The 23,509-nt window shown below is 38.4% G+C and overlaps 2 protein-coding genes across 2 annotated transcripts; one reads left to right on the top strand and one right to left on the bottom strand.

Annotated features, from left to right (window-relative positions):
- Window positions 1–6,391: 6,391 nt before the first annotated feature.
- On the bottom strand, window positions 6,392–7,335 carry OR14A2 (olfactory receptor family 14 subfamily A member 2). The gene is given in 2 exon segments (XM_035281437.3): window positions 6,392–7,290; window positions 7,293–7,335. Coding segments are annotated over 2 exon segments (942 nt in total).
- A 13,488-nt stretch (window positions 7,336–20,823) lies between these two features.
- On the top strand, window positions 20,824–23,182 carry LOC100412688 (olfactory receptor 14A16). Its single transcript, XM_002760776.6, has one exon. It carries the CDS (start codon window positions 21,336–21,338, stop codon window positions 22,263–22,265), a length of 930 nt encoding a protein of 309 aa, XP_002760822.1. The 5' UTR covers window positions 20,824–21,335; the 3' UTR covers window positions 22,266–23,182.
- Window positions 23,183–23,509: the final 327 nt, after the last annotated feature.

Raw genomic sequence — 23,509 nt, 5'->3', positions numbered from 1 at the left:
GGAGAAATGACCTTAACTAAAAATATAATTAAGTAATATGAAGCATGATATAACTAGAAGTTTAAAATTATCTCTGAATAAAAAAAAATCTGCCTGACTGTTCATCAGACTAAAATAGCAAGGGAACAAAAAGCCAGTTATAAATATATCAGAAAATGATTATACCCAAGGACATGTTGCAGTTGTAAATTGTCATGACTCCCTTCTTTGAGTGAGAACTGTTTTCTCACTGAGTGAGAAACTTTCTTATTTAAAATCTTCAGTATCAGAAAATTTGTTGTTTTTAATTATATGGCTAAGAATAAAATATGGCACCCTTTCTGGGAGTACCTAATTCACGATGACAGCGACATACAACCTCACATTCTATTCCAGGAGCAGAGCTTCAGATAAAAACTTTCTGAACACAAAATTTCTCATGTATCTTAATTTTATAGTTTTTAAGGAAAAAGAACATTTGAGTCCAGATCAGATGTTGACCCTTCGTAAGCAGCTTTCTTTGTTTTCAGCCTGAAAAATCACTCCTTCTTTTAAATTTCACCTTAACTTTACCCTTTCCCAAATTTAAAATAATTGTCTTTTACATTATTTAATGAGACACCCTGTGATCCTTGTGGTTTGCATCCTCCTTCATGTCCATGAGTCAATAAATCTGACTGCTGGACTATAAAAATGCTTCTAGAAGACTTAGGCTGATTGAGATCATTTCTATAGAAATATTTCCTGAATTCTAGAAAATTTACTTGCAAACTTGTAATTGTTCTATACCGCTATATTTTAATTTATGGTATATTACTATCTATGTACTTGTAGGGGAGGGATAATAGCTTTCCTTCACCTTCTAGGTTGTTTGACAGGGCTACAAATTAAATTCCCACAAGACAGATTAACAGGAGAAAAACCATATTTAATAATGTTCATATACACAGGAGCCCCACAAAATATGAGATTCAAAGAAGGGCCATATGATTGTGGATTATGTAGCATGCTTAGCTATACGTTAGATTAGTGGGTAGGATCTCTGGAGCAGCATTGACAGGTTACGGTAGCATGAGGGGAGACAATGTGTTGTGCATATACCTTGTTTTGTTATGTAGATAAAAAGTATATCAGATAATGAAAGTTGCCTTTGAGCAGCCTTCTTCCTGATACAGATACTTTTACTAACATAGATTTTCTCTATAGATATACTTTTTTAAAACAATAAAAAAGTAGCTGTGTGTGCAGTTTCTCAAAGTAACCTGCTAGAAATTTGACCAAGAAGTATACTTTGAGGTCACATGTTCTGATCTCCTGCAGTCATATTTTGGAGTTGTATTCTAAGTCCCAACATATTAATAAGGAGTTTTTTAGAAAATCACTGAGAAATGAATGACTGTGCAAAACAATTTAAGAGATAGAAAAGAAGTAATAGAATTTCTCTCTGCTGTTTATATCTAATATGTTTAGTTTATTTGCTCATGTGAAAAATCTAAAAATATCTTCTACAATAACACCAGTAATGCTTATGTTTGGGCTCAGAAAATGGTACCTCAAAGTATGACAGTGTGGCATGCTGAGTACTTTGGGAAAACTGGATAACTATATGCAGAAGAATGAAACTGGACACTTTCTTACACAATATACAAAGATCAATGCAAAATGAATTAAAGTTCCATGACTTTGGTCTCGGCAATGATTTCTTGGATAGGAACCCCAAAACATTGGCAACAAAAGCATAGACAAATGGGATTGCACCAAACTAAAAAGCTTCTGCCCAGCAAAAGAAATAATTCACAAGTGAAGGGACAAACTGAATTAGGGGAAAAGTTTTGCAAACCATATGTCTGATACAGAGTTAATATCCAAAATATATGACACTAAACTCAATAGCAAGAAAACAAATAGCCTAATTTAAAAATGAGCAAAGGACCTGAATAGCTACTTCTTAAAAGAAGGCATATGGTCAACAAATATATGAAAAACTGCTCAGCATCCCTAAAGATCAGGGAAATGCAAATTAAAACCACAATGAGATATCACCTCATACCTGTTAGAATGGCTACTATGGAAAAGATAAAAGTTAAACGTTTGTCAGTGAGGATGTGAACTTTGGCATATTTAGGTTTGTAATTCATTTGAATTTTATTTTTTGTATGTGCAGTGTAAGGTGGGTTTTAAAAATACTTAATTCTATTTTTTCTACATCATTTTCCTTTCTTGTCCTTTCTTTTCTAGGGATGTGTGATTTATCGTCTGTCATATTTTGGTCATCATTCATGGATTAAGTTTTCTTCCTTTGGTCCATGTTCTATCTCCAAACAGCCCTACTCTTTCAATGACTATAATGTTATAGACATGTTTCTGTCTCAAAAGCAATTACTCTACTTACTTTTTCGTCTTAAAAATTGTTTTAATTTTTGTGGCTGTTCAGTTGTATATATGAATTTTTTAAAAACTTAAGTTCCATTTTGAACTATTTTAAGGCTTCAAATAAAACGTTAATAGTTACTTATAGAGAATCAACACCTTTATTGAGTCTTCTCATCTCTGTACACAGTATATAGTCCAACTACTTTCATTTTGTTTATACCCTTAAGTAACTTAAAAAATTATATTCTCCAAAAGTTATTTTTCCCCTTTGATGAGAGTTGTTCTTGGATACCATATGCTTTTCAATGTTCTTGTTACTATGTAATACATTTTTAGTTTCTTTTAATCTAGGTCTCTCTCTTGGTCATTTTGCCCCCGAACTTTGACTTTTTGAGCAGTCTCTTCAGTCTCTTATAGAATGTCTCATATTATTTGTTTGTTCAGTATTTTTTCATGTGGTATTATTTGTTCTTCTATCTTCTGCTTTTCTGAAAATTGGAAGTTAGCTCTGAGGCTTGATTAAACTCCAGTTTAAATATTTTTAAGAGAATATTTCAAGGATGATGTAATCTACATATTGCAAGATATCAGGAGGCACATAACTTATTTTACTATTATTGATACCAATTTTAATCAGTTAGATTAGGGAGGCTACCATCAATTCATTTTATTGTAAATACAGAATAGATAATTTGAAGTTAAAATCTTGTCATTATGAAGATATCTCATTTTCTTACAACTCTTCTTCCAGTGGTTTTATCATCCATGGCTGATTCTTGCCTGAATCAATTCCAATATAGATGGTTAATATAGTGAATTTTCTAATTCTATTATTTCTTAAACATTTACTAGCTGCCAGTCTTCTAAACAAACTGGTTTTTGATTAGTTTTTCCTTGGTAATTAAAATATATTATAGAAAAATAGGGCACTGATGTAATTTGGACAGCTGTCATTAAGATGGCTAACTAGAAGTGCCCAGCACTCACCTATTCTACAAAGAAGGATTGAAATAGTAAGTAAATAACCAAATGTTGTCTACACTGTCTAGGAGAGAATGCTGGTTGTATTCAATGCTGGTTCTGGTTGACCCAGAACCATGTCTAGGAGGGAAGTGAAAGGAACCCTTTGAGGTATGGAAACTAAAGATGGCAGCATGGAAAAGGAAGTAAAGCAGCCAGTTGCATGGGCTAGAAGCCAGGAAGTACTTCCCTTCTCATGTGGGTAAAAGGTAAATGAGAGATCCACATAAATACACACGTAGGCACCTGCACACACTGTCCAGAGGCTGAGGAGTGGTATGTCCAGCCCACCGCAACCTACACACCTCACCCAGGAGCCTGAGGGCCAGCCTGCCTAGCATGCTGCTTCTACAGCCAGCATCTGTGTGCCCTACTCAGAGGCCCAAAGACTGGCCTACTGAGGGTTCACTGCCACTGCTGCTAGCACTTGCACACACCACCAAAAGGCTGAAGCACCAGTCAGCCTTGTGTTCCCATGTTGAGCAAAGGCTGGTCACAGCATCTGCAAACAACTGCAGCCTAAGCCACTAAGGAACTCACAGAAAATACTGACACTGATAATAGCAGAAGAAATCATACAGTGGCCACAGTATGGTGCATACCAAGAACCAAAGCCAAAGCAACCTACCCAAGCAAAATTGAAGACACACGTATAATAAGAAAAAGTATTTCCCTACAGAAGCTACTTCACAAAATAGAAGAAGTGTCTGTTAAATGAAATGCACAGGTACCAACATAGGGATAAAGGAAACACACAAAAAAAGCAAGGAAACATGACACCTACAAAGGAAGACAATAATTCTGCAGTAAAAGACCCCAAAGAAAAGAAAATATATAAAATGCCTGAAAAAGAATTCAAAAGAATGCTCTGAAAGAACCTGAGTAAGATACAAAAGAACACACATAAACAATACAAAAAATTAAGAAAAAACATCATGATCTGAATTAGAAATTCAACATATATCATAAAAAAGAACAAATAGAAATTCTTAAAGAATTTAATAAATGGAATAAAAATGTAATTGAGAGCTTCAACAAAAAACTGGATCAAGTAAAAAAATAAATTTTGAACTTGAAGACAAGTCAGTTGAAATAATTTAGGCAAAGAAAAACAAAAATATTACAGTTCGATTATTATACACTATATGTCTGTATCAATATCAATATATTACATGTGCCCTATAAATATATACAATCATTAGGTAGCAATAAAACTAATAAAATATAAGAAAAAGAGAACTATAATTATAAAATATCAGATGCTACTAAAAAACAAAAGGGAGGGCACTAAAAAATCTCAAGAGATTTTCCAAAATATATGTAATTTCTTAAATATTTAAACCAAAAACATTTCGCCAATATGAATTTAACTGAGGGTAGGGTTACAGTCTTCTCTCTTTTACAACTGTGCCCACTCAACCTTGACAATAGGTAGATGCACACATCAAAGTAATATATTTATGTTTAGCATATATTTTTTTCTTTAAAGGGAAAAAACAAATAATTGTGTGATTTTCACTTTGGGAAAACTTAAAGAAAATTTTATGTGTAAGAGATATCATGAAAGCTTAATTTAGCCTCATTTATATTTTTAGAATCTTGTTATGGTATGGTAAAAATCAACATAGTTGCCAGAGGATATTTGGGGACATGATTAAATAAGATAACATGTGATTAAGAATTAATACCTGGGGCCGGGCGCGGTGGCTCAAGCCTGTAATCCCAGCACTTTGGGAGACCCAGGCGGGTGGATCACAAGGTCAAGAGATCAAGACCATCCTGGTCAACATGGTGAAACCCGTCTCTACTAAAAATACAAAAAAAATTAGCTGGGCATGCTGGTGCGTGCCTGTAGTCCCAGCTACTCGGGAGGCTGAGGCAGAAGAATTGTTTGAACTCAGGAAGCAGATGTTGCAGTGAGCCGAGATCGCACCATTGCACTCCAGCCTGGGTAGCAAGCAAAACTCCGTCTCAGAAAAAAAAAAAAAAAAGAAAAGAAAAGAAAAAGAATTAATACCTGGTCATCTAGTTAATTCAAGGAACAATAAAGCATTAGCAACATGATTTAAAAAGGAGCATAATATGATTGAAAACAATCTTAGGAACCTTTGTATATTTTTCTTAGATAAATAAGAACAAAGTCAATATAAAACTCCGAAAGTTATTCTAATAAGACACAGATTCTCTAGGTAGATTATATAGAAGGTAAAGAAAAAGATTTCACATTTGTAGACACTAGTGGTTAAACCAAAGAAAGTCTATCACAACTGAATGACTTGTGCAAAACTTTTAATGCATTTCCAAGCTTCTTTTCAGAATCAAATTTAAAGCACATACAGGGAGAGGTAAAGGCTTTTCTGAAATATAGACACAGAGACACACACAGCTCTTAGACTTTCAGAACTCTGCCTGGTCTTTGTCTGGAAGTACTGTTTACCTGGGTGACCACTATTTGTCTTGGAGAGCTTGGCTCAAACATGTCCTTTTACTTCTGCTTTAGGTGTCCTGAGGACTGTTTACAGGTATGGGAACACCTCTAAAATGGCCTTAGCGTACTGTGTTATTTTTGCCTACTATTGTTCTTGCTCAGCACCAGCTAAATTCTCAAAAAAGTCATGTGCGAATTTTATCTGGGTAGTGCAAATGCATTATACTGTACTCATTGAATCACCTCAGCATTTTTTATTGGTTCTTAGTAAATAAAATAAAGAAAAATGGGTTATTAAGAGACCAAAGATGAAAGCATCATGTTAAACAGAACCGAATCTTTCAGAAAGGTATAATACAAAGGCAGAAGTGCTTTGTCGCAAAAGAACACCAAATAATTATTATAACATTATGTGTTATTCTGATATAATACAATTAACTGACCTTAGAAATAGTTAGGCTCTTGAGTTTTTCTTCAGGGAAAAAAAATGTGAGTATGTTGCTTTCTTTTCTCTGGTCTTTCCCAAGTTAAAAATAAGGAAAGTTTCTTGTAATCTGTAAGGCACTGTCTCATTGACAGAACTTGAAAGTGTTAAATGAAGTAAGCTTCCTGACTATATATTTTTTGCAACAACCTTATTAGAGCATGTTTCATGTCTTTGTTCCGCAGGTTGTAGATTACAGGGTTAAATACTGGAGATATCACAGTATAGATCACAGAAAGCAGCCTGTCAGTAACAGATGGTGTATTTGAGGGTGGCTTCAAATAAACAAAAAACGCAGTTATGATAAAAGCTGTGAAAATAATGAGATGGGGAAGGCATGTGGAAAAAGCTTTTGACTGACCTTTAGTGGTAGGAATCTTCAGCACGGTGGAGAAGATAGAAATGTAAGAGATCACAATACAGATGAAACAAGAAATGCTTAAATATGTACCAACTCCAATACCTGGATACATTACCATGAGTGCTTCAGAGCAGGAAATCCTAAGTAATGAAGGAACATCACAGAAAAACTATAGGATCACACTGGAGCCACAGAAAGGCATGGAAAATGTGCCAGCTGTGTACAAAGCACCAAAGAGCCCTCCAATGGCCCAGGAAACACTTGCCATTAACGCACAGACATCACTATTCATGATTACCTCGTAGTGCAAGGGACAGCAGATGGCTACGTAGTGGTCATAAGACATGGCAATGAGGACAAATATCTCACTTGCTCAGAAGGAAGTCATTAAAAGTAGCTGGAAGGCACATCCTAGAATGGAAATGGAATTGTTGTGGGTCAGGTTGTTGACAATGAATTTTGGAATTGGAACAGACAACAGAAAGATATCCAAAAAGGATAAGTTCTTCAGGAAGAAGTACATGAGTGTTTGGAGCTTTACATCTAGGGTAATGACAGTAATGACGAGAAGGTTACTCATGAAGGCTGCCAGGTAAATCAGGACGCAGAGCACACCATATAAAATCTGCATCTTCTGGACATTAGAAACCCCATAAGAAGAAATCCTGTCACCAAGGTGACATTGGCCATACTAGATTCTCTTTAATGCCTGTCAAGGTGAGGAAATACGCAAAAAAAAAAAAAAAGAAAAAGAAAAAAGAAAGAGAAAAAAATTAATTTATGCAGTCTAGTAGTAATAGTCATATTGATATACAAAAATATTTAGTGGACAGGAGTCATGTACCTACCTAAAGTGGCTCTGCATTTACTTAAAACTTTGTTGTTCATTTTTTCAAGATAAACTTCATGAGTAATGTGTAAAGTGAATTAAACTTTATAAGAGTTTTACCTAATTCTATAGTCTTAACTTTAATTTGTTACAAGACAGATATAACTTGACTAAACACAGAAATTTTTCCAACCCACTGGGAATTTGCATCAAATTATTATTATGCCATGCTTCATGATAAATTCTATGCTTTCAGAAAAGCAGTCCAAAGGCTGATGTCTTTAGATATTGTTAGTATTCATAATATTCTATACATGTGCAAAATGTCAATGCTCATGTGATAGTACAAACATAAAGTCACACAAATATATTAAATAATCTAACATAGGTAAATAACTTTCTCTATTCTAATGAAAGTAAGCAAGGGAAAATAAACAAGGATTTGTTGTTTAATGTTTGTATTATCATGAGATCCTGCAATTCTAACATAACGAACCTCTTATTTAGTGTAGAAATAAAAATAAATTATTTAGGAAAATCTTATGTTCTTTGAATGTGTACTAAAGCTACGTCATTATAAGGGTGGCTGATTTGTTTATAAAGGAATTTTGACAGGGCACCATGATAAAATGGCTTTCCTATCCTAACTGAATAATATTTCTTGATCATGATAAGTTGTCCATAATTTACTTCATAAAACTATCCAATATCTTCTTTTGGTGTTCACAATATTTCCCTTGATTATTAATCAATATTATTGATTTGTTATATCAATAACTAAATAAAAATTATTCAATATTTAGTTGTTGAATAAATAACTACATCATTAGTTACTGATGTAGTTATTTATTCTTTATTGAATAACTTGATGTAGAGTTATTTATTTGTTCTTTATTGAATAACTAATAAGTCTGATTATTAGTTACTGATGTAGAGTTTATTTATTCTTTATTGAAAAAATTGAAAAATGTTTCTCATATATCAGACATCAAACTAGATGGTAGAGATTTAAAAAATGAACAACTTGAAAATAGGATGGATCCAAGATGGCTGATTAGGAGCAGCTCAGGATTGCAGCTCACAGCAAAAGCACGGAGGGTGAGTGGATGCTGCATTTTCAGACGTATTTTTATTGCACACAGACCAGGAGATTCCCAGGTGGAGGAGCCCCATGGGTCGCCAGCGTGGCTGTTTTGGCTGGTGCGCCTATTTTGGCTGGCATGCCTGTTTTGGCCAGCACCCTGGCACAGTGGTTCTCTGTACAAAATACATGGATCCAGGTGCCTTTTTAGCTGGTGATTGGAGCTCCTGGGAGAGCTCATTCAACTGATAAGAAAAGGGGACTGAAGCAGGGAGCCAGGCCAGGAGATTCCTAGGCAAAAAAGCACCACGAATCTCAGTGTGGCTGTTTCAGCCAGCACAGTTGGTCACTGCATGGGAAATCACACAGATCCCAGCGCCTTTTTAACAGGCAACTGGAACACCTGGGAGAGAGAGTCAACCATTCAACTTAAAAAAAAGAGGGGGGCTCTGAAGCAGGGTTCCAGGTGATCAGGCTCAGCTGGTCCCATGTCCACAAAAAAACAGCAATCAGAAATGCTCTGGATTGAGAGTTTCACAGCAAGCACAGCTGAACCCAGGATGGTCCAGCTCTGTGGGGAGGGGTGTCTGCCATTACTGAGGCAGTCCACCACTACAGAGGTAGTTTGCCATTGCTAAGCCAGCCTGCTAGTGCTGAGGCAGCCTGCCATTACAGAGAGAGTCTGCCATTATAGAGGTGGGCCGCCATAGCTGAGGCAGTTCTAACTATACCCATATAAACAGGACTGCAGGGAAGTTCACATGGCAGCTGGGTGGAGCCCACAGCAGCTCTGCAAAGCCTCTGCACGCAGACAGTGACTAGGCTGCCTCCTCGCTGGGCAGGGCAGCCCTGAAAAAAGGCAGCAGCACAACAGAAACTCACAAATAAAGCGCTAACTCCCAGGGACAGAGCACCTGGGGAAAAAAAGGGGGGTTTATGAGTTCTGCTGCAGCAGACTTAAACATACTTGCCCAGCAGCTCTGAATGAACATCGGAGCTCACAGCTCAGCAATTGAGCTCCTATAAAGGACAGACTGTCTCCTCAAGCAGCTCCCTGACCCCCCAATGTCCATATAGGAGTCATCTCATAAAGGAGAGCTCAGACTGACATCTGGCATGTATCCTTCTGGGAAAAGGTAGCAGAAGAAGAAACTGGAAGCAACCCTTATTGTTCTTCAGCCATTGCAGGTGATCCCCAGGCAAGCAGGGCCTGGAGTGGACCTCAGCAGTCCTACAGCAAAGGGGCCTGACTGTTAGAAGGAAAACTAAGAAACAGAAAGAAATAACTTCATCATCAACAAACAGGACATTTACTCAGAGACCCAGTCTGAAAGTCAACAACTACAAGGACGACAGGCAGATAAATCCATAAAGATGGGAAGAAACCAGCTCAAAAAGGATGAAAACACCCAAAAGCAGAACACCTCTCCTCCTACAAGGGATCACAACTCCTCACCAGCAAGGGAACAAGGCTGGATGGAGAATGAGCGTGACGAATTGACAGAATCAGGCTTCAGAAGGTGGGTAATAAGAAACTTCTGTGAGCTAAAAGAACATGTTCTAACCCAATGCAAAGAAACTAAGAACCTTGAAAAAAGATTTGATGAAATGCTAATGAGAATAAAAAAATTTAGAGAGGAATATAAGTGAATTGATGGAGCTGAAAAACACAACATGAGAACTTCGCGAAGCATACACAAGTTGCAACAGCCAAATCGACCAAGCAGAAGAAAGGATATTAGAAACTGAGGATCAACTCAATGAAATAAAATGAGAAGGCAAGATTAGAGATAAAAGAGTAAAAAGAAATGAACAAAGCCTCCAAGAAATATGGGATTATGTGAAAAGACCTAATCTATGTTTGATAGGTGTACCTGAACATGATGGAGAGAATGAATCTAAGCTGGAAAACACTCTTCAGGGTATTACCAAGGTGAACTTCCCCAACCTAGCAAGGCAGTCCAGCATTCAAGTCCAGGAAATACAGCAAACACCACAAAGATATTCCTCAAGAAGAGCAACCCCCAAGGCACATAATCATCAGATTCACCAGGGTTGAAATGAAGGAGAAAATGCTAGGGGCAGCAAGAGAGAAAGGTCGGGTTACCCACAAAGGGAAGCCCATCAGACGCACAGTGTATCTGTCAGCAGAAACCCTGCAAGCTAGAAGGGAGTGGGGGCCAATATACAACATCCTTAAAGACAAGAACTTTCAACCTAGAATTTCATATCAAGCCAAACTAAGCTTCATAAGTGAAGGAGAAATAAAATCCTTTATGAACAAGCAATTGCTCAGAGATTTTATCACCACCAGGCTTGCTTTACAAGAACTCCTGAAAAAAGCACTAAACATAGAAAGGAACAACTAGTACCAGCCACTCCAAAAATGTACCAAATGGTAAAGAGCAAAGACACAATGAAGAAACTGCATCAACTAATGGGCAAAACAACCACATAGCATTAAAATGGAAGGATCAAATTCACACATAACCATATTAACTTTAAATGTAAACAGGCTAAATGCTCCATTCAAAAGACACAGACTGGCAAATTGGAGAAACAGTCAAAATGCATCAGTGTGCTGTATCCAGGAAGCCTATCTCAAATGAAAGGATACACATAGGCTCAAAATAAAGGGATGGAACCAAAAAAAATGGAGAGCAAAAAAAAGCAAGAGTTGATATCCTAGTCTCTGATAAAATAGATTTTAAAGCAACAAAGATCCAAAGAGAGAAAGAAGGGCATTACATAATGGTAAAAGGATCAATGCAACAAGAAGAGCTAATGATCCTAAATATGTATGTGCCCAACACAGGAGCACACAGAATACATAAAGCAAGTTCTTAATGACCTGCAAAGAGACCTGGACTCCCACACAATAATAATGGGAGACTTTAACACCATACTGTCAATATTAGACAGATTAATGAGACGGGAAATTAAAGAGGATATCCAGGACTGGAACTCAGACCTGGACCAAGCAAACCTAATAGACATTTACAGAACTTTCCACCTGAAATCCATAGAATATACATTCTTCTCAGCACATCACACCTACTCTAAAATTGACCACATAATTGGAGGTAAATCAATCCTCAGCAAATGCAAAAGAACAGAAATCATAACATTCTCTCAAACCACAGTGCAATCAAATTAGAACTCAGAATTCAGAAATTAACTCAGAACTGCACAACTTCATGGAAACTGAACAACTGGCTCTTGAATATTGACTGGATACACAATAAAATGAAGGCAGAAATAAAGATGTTTTTTGAAAGCAACGAGAATGAAGACACAATATACCAGAATCTCTGGGACACATTTAAAGCAGTCTCTAGAGGAAAATATGTAGCAATAAATGCCCACATGAGAAGTGAGGAAAGATCTAAAATAGACACCCTATTGTCAAAATTGAAAGAGCTAGAGGAGCAAGATTAGAAAACTCAAAAGCTAGCAGAAGACAAGAAATAACTAAGATCAGAGCAGAACTGAAGGAGACAGAGACACAAAAAACCCTTCAAAAAATCAATAAATCCAGGAGCTGGTTTTTTGAAAAGATCAACAAAATAGACAGACCACTAGCCGGATTAATAAAAAAATAAAAGAATAATCAAATAGATGCAATAAAAAATGATAAAGGGGATATCACCATAGATTTCACAGAAATACAAACCACCATCAGAGATTACTACAAACAGCTCTATGCACATAAACCAGTAAACCTGGAAGAAATGGATAAATTCCTGGACACTTACACCCTCCCAAGCCTAAACCAGGAAGAAGTTGAAACCCTGAATAGACCAATAACAAGGGCTGACATTGAGGAAGCAATTAATAGCTTACCAATCAAAAAAAGCCCAGGTCCAGATGGGTTCACAGTCGAATTCTACCAGACATGCAAAGAGGAGCTGGTACCACTCCTGAAATTATTTCAAACAATCCAAAAAGAGGGACTCCTCTCCAAATCTTTTTATGAGACCAACATCATCCTGATACCAAAACCCAGCAGTGACTCAACAAGAAAAGAAAACTTCAGGCCAATATCCATGATGAACATAGATGCAAAAATCTTCAATTACATACTGGCAAACCGATTGCAACAGCACATCAAAAAGCTTATCCACCATGATCAAGTAGGCTTCATCCCAGGGATGCAAGGCTGGTTCAACATCCACAAGTCTATAAACCTAATTTACCACATAAACAGAACCAAAGGCAAAAACCACATGATTATCTCAATTGATGCAGAGAAGGCCTTTGACAAAATTCAACAGGACTTTATGCTAAAATTTCTCAATAAACTAGGTATTGATGGAATGTATCTCAAAATAATAAAAGCTATTTACGACAGAACCATAGCCAATATCATACTGAATGGACAAAAACTGGAAGCATTCCCTTTGATATCTGGCACTAGACAAGGATGCCCTCTCTCACCACTCCTATTCTGTATAGTATTGGAGGTCCTAGCCACAGCAGTCAGGCAAGAAAAAGAAATAAAGGGTATTCAAATAGGAAAGGAGGAAGTCAAATTGTCTCTATTTGCAGATGACATGATTGTATATCTAGAAGACCCCATTGTCTCATCCCAAAATCTCCTGAAACTGATAAACAACTTCAGCAAAGTCTCAGGATACAAAAATCAATGTGCAAAAATCACAAGCATTCCTATACACCAATAACAGACTTAAACAGAGCCAAATCAAGAATGAACTGCCATTTACAATTGCTACAAAGACAATAAAATACCTAGGAATATAACTAACAAAGGATGTAATGGACCTCTTCAAGGAGAACTACAAACCACTGCTCAATGAAATAAGAGAGGACACAAACAGATGGAGAAATGTTCCATGCTCATGGTTAGGAAGAATCAATATGAAAATGGCCATACTGCCCAATGCAATTTACAGATTCAATGCTATCCCTATCAAGCTACCTATGATCCTCTTCACAGAACTAGAAAAAACTACCTTAAACTTCATATGGAACCAAAAGAAAGCCTGCACAGCCAAGACGATCTTAAGCAAAAAGAACACAGCAGGAGGCGTCACGCTACCTGACTTCAAACTATTCTACAATTCTACAGTAATCAAAACAGCATGGTACTGGTATCAAAACAGAGATATAGGCCAATAGAACAGAACAGAGGCCACAGAGGCAATGCCATGCATCTACAACCATCTGATCTTTGACAAAACTGACAAAAACAAGCAATGGGAAAGGATTCATGTTTAATAAATGGTGTTGGAAAAACTGGCTGGCCATGTGCAGAAAGCAGAAACTGGACCCCTTCCTGACACCTTACACTAAAATTAACTCCAGATGGATTAAAGTATTAAACATAAGACTTAACACCATAAAAACCCTAGAAGAAAACCTAGGCAAAACCATTCAGGACATAGGCATAGGCAAGGACTTCATGACTAAAACACCAAAAGCATTGGCAACAAAAGCCAAAATAGACAAATGGGATTTAATTAAACTCCACAGCTTCTGCACAGCAAAAGAAACAGTCATTAGAGTGAACTGGCAACCAACAAAATGGGAAAAAATTTTTGCAGTCTACCCATCTGACAAAGGACTTATATCCAAAATCTAAAAAGGACTAAAACAGATTTACAAGAAAAAAAACAAACAAACCCATTCAAAAGTGGGCAAAGGATATGAACAGACACTCTTCAAAAGAAGACATATATGAGGCCAATAAACATATAAAAAAATGCTCATCATCACTGGTCATTAGAGAAATGCAAATCAAAACTACATTGAGATATCATCTCACTCCAGTTAGAATGGCAAGCATTCTAACCTATGCAACAAAATCTGGAGGGGGATTTTGTTGCATAGGGTGCAGTGGCTCATGCCTGTAATCCCAGCACTTTGGGAGGCCGAGGTGGGTGGATCATGAGGTCAAGAGATCGAGACCATCCTGGTCAACATGGTGAGACCCCGTCTCTACTAAAGATACAAAAAATTAGCTGGGCATGGTGGCGCGTGCCTGTAATCCCAGCTACTCGGGAGGCTGAGGCAGGAGAATTGCCTGAACCCAGGAGGCGGAGATTGTGGTGAGCCGACATTGTGCCATTGCACTCCAGCCTGGGTCACAAGAGCGAAACTCCGTCTCAAAAAAAAAAAAAAAAAAATTTGGAGACAACAGATGCTGGAGAAAATGTGGAGGAATAGGGACACTTTTACATTGCTGGTGAGAGTGTAAATTAGTTCAACCATTGTGGAAGACAGTGTGGTGATTCCTCAAGGACCTAGAAATAGAAATCCATTTGACCCAGCAATCCCATTACTGGGTATATATCCAAAGGATTATAAATCATTGTATTATAAGGACACATACACACGTATGTTCATTGCAGCACTGTTTACAATAGCAAAGACTTGGAACCAACCCAAATGCCCACTGATGATAGACTGGACAGGGAAAATGTGGCACATATACACCATGGAATACTATGAAGTCATAAAAAATGATGAGTTTGTGTCCTTTGTAGGGACATGAATGAACCTGAAAACCATCACTCTCAGCAAACTGACACAGAAACAGAGAATCAAGCACTGCATGTTCTCACTCATAGGCAGGTGTTGAACAATGAGAACACATGGACACAGGGAGCGGAACATCACACCCTGAGGTCTGTGGGTGGTGACCAGGGGAGGGACAGTGGGGGGTAGGGATTTGGGGAGGGATAGCCTGGGGAGAAATGCCAGATATAGGTGATAGGGATGGAGGCAGCAAACCGCATTGCCATGTATGTACCTATGCAACAATCCTGCATGTTCTTTACATGTACCCCAGAACCCAAAATGCAGTTACACACACACACAAACACACACGCACACGCGCGCACACACACACACACACACACACACACACAGAGAGAGAGAGAGAGAGAGAGGACTAAACATTCCTGGAAGTCAAAGTAAAAAAATAACTAAATAAAATAAAATAAAATAAAATAAAATAAAATGCTCCTGCTGAGTGAAGGGTTAAAAAAAAAGGGATGGTAGTTTGGAAAAAAAATAGAAAGATGTCTTTTGGCTATTTCTGTAATAGTATAAACTGATGTATACTAAAGGAGGGAAAAAAATCTTACCTAAGCAAAACCCCAAAACCAGAAGCCTTAAAGGAAAAGATCAGTAGATTTAACTGATTGAATAAAATCACATGGGCAAAATGTAATCACAAAGAGTTTTAGAAAGCAGTTCTAATTTTTTTTTTGTATTTAAGAAGCATTAGACCTACAGGACCTAAATTTTCTAATATAGAAAACTTAAGCAAAGCAATAAAAATTAATAACATAGGGAAAAGTTATAAAAAGACACCAGATACAAAATTAAAACAAATGGCTCATTACTTTGTAAAATTTGTACAGACTGCCTGACAAATATATGCACATCAGAACAAGAAGGCATTTATTTCTCCTCTCATTTTAAGGAAGGATGGACCTGGATTGAAAAGTTGAAATAATCTGTCTTTTGAGACTTCCTTGCATCTCTGGGAGTAAAATGAGGCAGCTCCTATAAAGTCTTGTTCTTTTCAAGGGCAGGATGCTGGTTAATTTCGTTCTACTCCCAGGATAATTATTAACCCATCAAGAGAATCACCTTAAAACAGGGAAAAACCATGGGCACAGCAGTTCATCGTTCTTGTCCTGTCTGGGTGAGATTGTTTACATGATCAACTCTGCAGCTAAAAGAATCCAATGAAACTTGTGTCATTATCTTTTTTGAACCTTTACTTTTCTTTGCAACTTAGTTGGATGTCTTAACCTCTGTAAGTATTCATTTTTTTGTCTTTAGATTGTGAATAATTGGTGTACTTTGAAGCTCAGCAGAGGCAACATGAGTACCATGGACAGAGTAAGAGAGTTAGGGCACTAGCCGTTAGTGACATTAGCTGGAAGCCCACAAGAGCCATAGAAAGTGGGAGACCTCCCAATACCATCTTCCTGGAATCCACTGGACTTTGATGGATGGTATCCAGTAGGGGAATACAGAAAAATGGAGATGTGAAATTGGTTTTCATAAAGAGCACCATGCTAAGGAGGAGGGTTATCACCTCTTCAGAAGCCTTGTACGATGCCATCCTGGGATACAGCTGAGTAAGCCTGCATTCTTAACCTTGTACAGGACATTCTAGCACAGAGGCCTATGGGATGAAGCCACCTGTGTTCAAATCCAGCACCCACTCTTGTGTGACCAGAGACTAATTGCTTAAGCTCCCTGCAGGTCCAGTTTCTCCATATAATAGGCATATAAAGGTTTGTTTTGAGCATTGATGTAAGTTATATTCAGTAATATTTGGAAGCATCTTAGAATATGACTGGTGCAGGTAAGTGCTCTAGAGCTCACATTCCCAAGAGCACATTTCTCAGACCATGAATCATTCCTGCCTCTGACCATCCTGGCAAAATGCACGCCTTCTCAAGTCCCCTTATTCTGAAGAAAATAAAACAACTCGTGGTTACTGAAGGATTAGAGTGTGGGAGGATGATCTGTATAAACTTGGTATATCCTCCTACACATAATCCATGGATCTGATCTCTTAGATACTTAAACCAAAAAATATGGACAGTTTGCATCAAATTTATTTGCAAGCCTAGAAATATTTTCAGAGGCTTACCAAAATATAAGCTTTAATTTGATTTCAACTGAGGCTTGAGTTCATTTGTTTATCTGAATCAATATACTTTTACAAACCTTTTCTAATAGGTTGCCTTGGTCTACGATGCTTAAGAGGTTACCACTGTTTTGACATATGCAGTTGGGATATTCCTTCCTATAGCAGCCCCAAGGAAGGGAAGAGAGACAAACGCTGCTTCCCTGCTGAGCCTCGCCATCAAAGCCAAGGTGAATCAGCCTATGGGAAGTCTGCTAGTATTTTAAGGGGCAAGGGCATCCTTTCCCCCATATAAACACTTCTAACCATGCATTGCTAATGCAATGACTTTTTAAACACTAGTGACAAGTTTTTTATTTGTATTTCATAATTAATAAAGATATCTATAAAAAGTTTATGTCAAGACATAAATTGTGGTGATCGTCCTCACTGAGGTAAGAACACACTCTTGCAGGCCCTCTCTCAAGCTTTTAATTAATGGAAGAGCTTTCTATAGCACTGGGGTCTCGGGCACAAGGAGATATGAATAAGAAGAGCCACAGGGGGAAGCAGACAGAGACAGGAGACTTTCTGGGAGCGACCACTTCTACCGCCTTCCTAGTTTCAAAGCAAAGGTGGAAAAATTTATATTCACTTCTCTGTATCTAGTATTTTGCTCTTACCTTGATTTCACTTTACTTTATTCAAGAAAACATTCAAACCTCCCATGCATCTTCTTTCTCAAGTCAGTTTGTGTTTTTTCTTTCCCTTTCCTATGATGACCGCTTATTTCAAACCTTTTAATAACTCATTGGTTTACTATTAAGTAATATCCTCACTTGTTTCTCTGCCTCAAAAATATCTTCCTTGCAAAAGCGACCATACATAAAGAAAATTAAGTTACAGAAAATGCCACTTTCACTATGCCACCTCCCGCTTAACCACTGAAGTCCCCTTTGCTGTCAGCAGGTAGAAGCTAAACCTCTCAGCCCATCGCTCATCCTCTCCAAATCCCTCGCCCTCCTAGCCCACACCATGCACAAAGCTTTGCTGCAAAGCATTCTGCCTACACATCGCTCAGGATGTGAGGTCCTGCTATGTTCACACTGTTCCTGTAAAGGAACAGTGGCTTAAGAAAACCCCTCTGTTCCCTTTTCTTTTCCTAAATAGTATCACTTTCCAAAAGTTAGTTATTTAATTTTCAACATTTCTACATCAAATCTACCTTGATTTTCTTGAACTTCTGAAGTACTTAGTGCCTTCTCTTATCTGGTCCAACAGACATCATCGTACATGCTTATTACAGTTGTAAGGAAGGAAAATACCAATTGTTGAGAAACTAAAATGTATAATCAGAGTAGCAAATAATCATAAGTAACTGGATCACCAGAGAAAATTTGAGATTGATGTTAAATTAATTTTGATTGCTGGACTCCCCAAAGTACGCTTAGCAAATAGAAAAGAAGAAAAGCAAAGGCTATTTGTGGGTAGGGACAACCACTTCTGAGAGAAAAAAAGAATGCAAAAGTCTTCCAGAAAGAAATTTTATGAATCAGGACACTCTAATGCAGTGGTTCTCAAGCTCTAGCATGTATACTGAATATTTAAAGGGATGGTTAGAACACCTCTCACTGAGCCCTACTCCCATAGTTTCTGATTCAGTAGATTTGAGGTAGGGACTCGAGACTGTCTTTCTAGCAAGTTCCTCAGTGACACTGACATAGCTGAGCCAAGGACTACACCTTGAGAACCAGTCAGGCCTGTGAAGAAGATTGTAATAAATATCAACAGATGTTTGTTGTAAATTCCAATAAGAGAATAGAGAGAAAAAAAAAGAAGAATTGACTCAGTTGATCATGGGTAACAAAATATTTTATTTTGTGTTTGTTTGTTGTCTGATTGATTGCTTAGCTGGTTTCACTATAGGGCATATCAGATGGGTTTAGGTCTGTAATTTCTGATTTCTCCCACCGTGAACAGGCAGCCTGCACAAAGCAACCTTTTAGAAAATATGAAGTTTAAAGTGGCAGAAATTACAATGAGACCCAGATAAATAGATTATGAGAAAATACTTTTTGAGATAAGAGAACTCTGCTGCATACTGTCTCACCTGTAACTGACTTTGAAAAGCTATTTTTTACTTATTTTCCAAAGTGTGAATTTGCTCAGGCCAAACAGTGAATTCTACCCTATTTTCATTGTTGCGTAATTATATCTAATGATCACTTGTAGAATACATGCCTCTAGTGTTTTTTTTCCCATTGAGTGTGTACGCTTAAAACCAACGCCAGCACTTTTCTTGACTCTTACATGATTACCTGAATAATGGAGTTACAAATGCAGGTCAGAGAGGAGAAACCAGTAAGGAGCAAATTCTCAGATGCAGAAGTTTTATCAACATCTAGGCAAAAAACTTAGTTGTAAAAATTAATAACACTGTTCAGGAAAAACAAACTGAGCAAATGGTTATTAGATTAGGAATCCAAAATACTGAATCTACTTAATGTAGCCTCATAATGGGATCCTGCAGAGGTTACCTCCTCTCAACAATGCTTATGAATAGGTACATTAAACATGGCTTATTAAATGACACTGAGAGTTCCCAATGTTAGATATCACACTGCAACCTTATAAAGGAGGAAATCATTTTTTCTCCGAGACAAGGAAGAAGGAATGGCAAAATGAGAAGAAATCACCTTGGCAGAGAAATACAGGTTTAATTTGTGATTCTCAGCCATGCAGATGATGAGGTAACCCACGGAGGGTGGAAGGAATATGGACAGTGGTGAAATCTCAGGGCAGGAAGAACAACAAAAGAAAAGGGAAACCCGCCCGGAAGCTGTGAACCAAAAGGAGAGCTTGTTTTCCCAGCTAACTAAATAGGAGCCTTGACTAAAACCACGTGGAGCATTGCTGAGAGGTGGCAGCACTAGTGGAGAAATCTGGTAGAAGGTAAAGACTTTAACATATAAGAAATGAATGTGAATATTACGTTGCACAATTCAGATATTTCAGTTCTACTGAAAGACAAGTAGTTTCCATCGAAGAAAATGTAATACAACAACAGAAATGAAAAATGTCTGACATTTTTTCTGTGTATCCCTATAAATTAGAATTATTTTTCTAAGATGTCACAAGTTTTTTCATAAAATTTGACCACATCAGCAATCACTATCTATGGCAGATGCTAAAGGGTATTTTTTAGAATAAAATCATGAGTCTCATATGAATATAAAACAAACACAGGTCGAAGATTTTATTTAATTCAATAATTAGTAGGGGGAATTTGCAAGATATTCCAACTGGTTCAGAAGAGAAATCAAAATGCCACACATAGAAGGGCAGATAAAGAAAGCTGAAATAAATTTACAGATAGATGTAAAATAGGTCTTCCTACAGAACAATCAATTATATTTATTACATCAGAATATAGCAAATTTATATTTTTGTGAACAAGAATAATTTGCATATTAACTGCATCCTACAACTTCCAGAATTGTAAAGTAGCTCAAAGATAGTAAAACACAACTAGATAGGACAGTTAGTATTTTGTATTGTTATTTTCTTCCCCCCTTCCTTCCTTCCTCCCTCCCTCCCTCCCTCCCTCTCTCCCTCCCTCCCTCCCTTCCTTCCTTCCTTCCTTATTTCCTTTTTTTTTCTTTTGAGATAGAGTCTTTCTCTGTTGCCAGATGCCAGGCTGGAGTGCAGTGGCACAATCTCAGCTCACTGCAACCTTTGCCTCCCAGGTTCAAGCAATTCTGCTGCCTCAGCCTCCCAAGTAGCTGGGACTACAGACGTGTGCCACCACGCCCAGCTAATTTTTGTGTTTTTTTAGTAGAGACGGGGTTTTACCATGTTGGCCATGATGGTCTCAATCTCTTGACCTCATCAGGATGCCCACCTCAGCCTCCCAAAGTGCTGGAATTTTCTTATTTCAAAGTGTTTCAAAATTTTTCCTGACTGTAGCATAAGAATGAAGATTGGATAAGCAGAGAAAATGCTATTTGTGAAAGTCCTCCTTGTTCTTTGGTATTGTCTGATGTTATCTTGAATTTTCTGGCAGATGCACATGTGAGTGGGAGAAAGAGAAGTGAAGAAAATAAAACAGTAAACTCTTTTGTCCAAGTCTAAAACTGCTTACTTTATATTTTACAGTAACTGGTAAAATGTTCAAAGAAATGAACAACTTTACCTTTGGGAGAACATTCTTCCTTGTGGGGTTCTCTGATACTCGGGAGACCCAGATCCTACATTCTGTGCTCTTTTTGCTAATTTACTTGACAGCGCTGCTGGGGAATCTTCTCATCATCACCCTCATCATCAAGGATCATCGGCTCCACACCCCCATGTACTTTTTCCTAAAGAACTTATCTTTCCTGGATGTGTGTCTCATTTCCATCACTGTTCCCAAGTCCATCACAAACTCCCTGATGAATCGCAACACCATTTCATTCCTTGGATGTGTTGGTCAGGTTTTTTTCCTCTTTCTCTTAGCCACTACAGAAGTAGCTCTTCTCACGGTGATGTCCTATGACCGCTATGTTGCCATCTGCCACCCACTCAGATATGAGGCCATGATGAGTCACGATGCCTGTGTGCAGATGGCTGTGTCTTCATGGGTCAGTGGAGGTCTCAACGCAATCCTGCACACAGCTTGTACCTTCTCTGCACCTATGTGCCGGCCTCCTGAAATTCATCAGTTCTTTTGTGATGTCCCACAACTCCTCTCCCTCTCCTGTTCTGATAACATTGGCGAATTAGTAATCACTGGGCTCAGCCTCGTGTTGGACCTTGGCTGCTTTGTGTTTATTGACATTTCCTACGTTCACATACTCTCCGTGGTGCTGAGGATGCCCTCCAAAGAAGGCAGGTCCAAAGCTTTCTCCACATGCCTGCCTCATCTCATTGTTGTGGCTTTATTTCTCTCCTCTGGGTTTTTTGCCTATTTACGCCCTCTGCCTAAATCTCCATCACCCTTGGATTTGCTGGTTCCATTATTCTACACTGTGATGCCACCTACCATGAATCCCTTCATCTATAGCCTAAGAAATAAGGATATGAAGATGGCATTCCAAGAACTGCAAATGAGTAGATAGCATCTTTCAAGTTAGAAGAGTTATTCTCAAATATAGCATTAATTTTTCATAATCATCTGAACCATATGGTTACATAAGCTAGCGATAATATTGGACACCTGGAATAAGAGTTCTCATGAAAAATGTGGTGGCACTCATTGGAGTGCTACTGAGAGGCGCCCTTAGACCCAGATCGAGTGTGTGGGGAGGCCAGTAGTGTTCCAGTTGTAGACACTGGGAAGATGTTTGCCTTGTATGTGTCACCCTGGTGGGAACTCCTTTTTTCTGACGACTGGACAGGATGCTGGGACATTGGAGATAAACTTGGACACTCCCAGGAAACCAAATGTATGGTCATTCTTAACAAAGATAATACCTGAAATGTTATGTGAGATGACACATAAAATTAATTCTCAAATTAAAGGGACTAGGTAGAGGTAATAGTAGCACAACCTTGTGAATGTGCTAAATGCAACTGAATTGTACAAGCGACAATGGCTGATTTTATGTTATGTGAATTTCACGACCAGTAAGACAAAACAAAACTAAAACCGGACCAATCTCTTTTCCTGTTTTCTTTCCCAAATGTACTAACATTTCCTAGCATAGGAAATGTCTTTAGCATATGGCTTCATATGTGGCCTACAGTGGATGTTTACCAAGCGGTTAACACCTGGGAGCTACCCACATCTTTCTCTGTTGCCAGAAACCTTTGTTACTGTCTCTATCCTTACAAAGTTTTAGGCCACTGTGGCTGACTGACCTTGGAAGCCCCATGACCCCTGGGAGCTCAAGGCCATCCCGACTTAGAGTGATGCGTGGGGCAGCACAGCGTCTGCGCTGTTGCCAGGTTCTGCCTGGGAGAACGTGGACCAGGGAGGGCGCTCTTTGTGGCCATAGATGTCAAGGTGGCAGCCATGGCTATGGAGGATGGGGAGCAGGAGGTGGAGGAGGTACAGGAGGGATGGAAAAGGGGAGGGAAAAAGAGAGAGGCACGGGGGTGGGGAGGGGAAAGGGGAGAGGCCACCAGACCCCCTGGGGTGGGTCCTGAGCCGGCGCCCATCATGTGTCGAGGCCATGCGGCTGGAACACGCGGGTCTGTGGTGGAAGTGGCCCTGGGGAAGTGGCCCTCGTGACCAAACTACAGGGTGCAGAGCGTGGCAATAAGGAAAAGGTCCGAGTTTGTACTGCTGCCTCCATGGCGAGGATCTAGGCAAGCACAAGTGCCATGGCAGTGGCTTCTGTAGGAGGCCTGCAAAACCCTG

The sequence above is a fragment of the Callithrix jacchus genome, chromosome 19, assembly GCF_049354715.1.
Source record: "Callithrix jacchus isolate 240 chromosome 19, calJac240_pri, whole genome shotgun sequence".
Taxonomy (NCBI): Eukaryota; Metazoa; Chordata; class Mammalia; order Primates; family Cebidae; genus Callithrix; species Callithrix jacchus.
The sequence above is the reverse complement of the archived record's forward strand: the minus strand, read 5'-3'. Positions and strand labels throughout refer to the sequence as shown.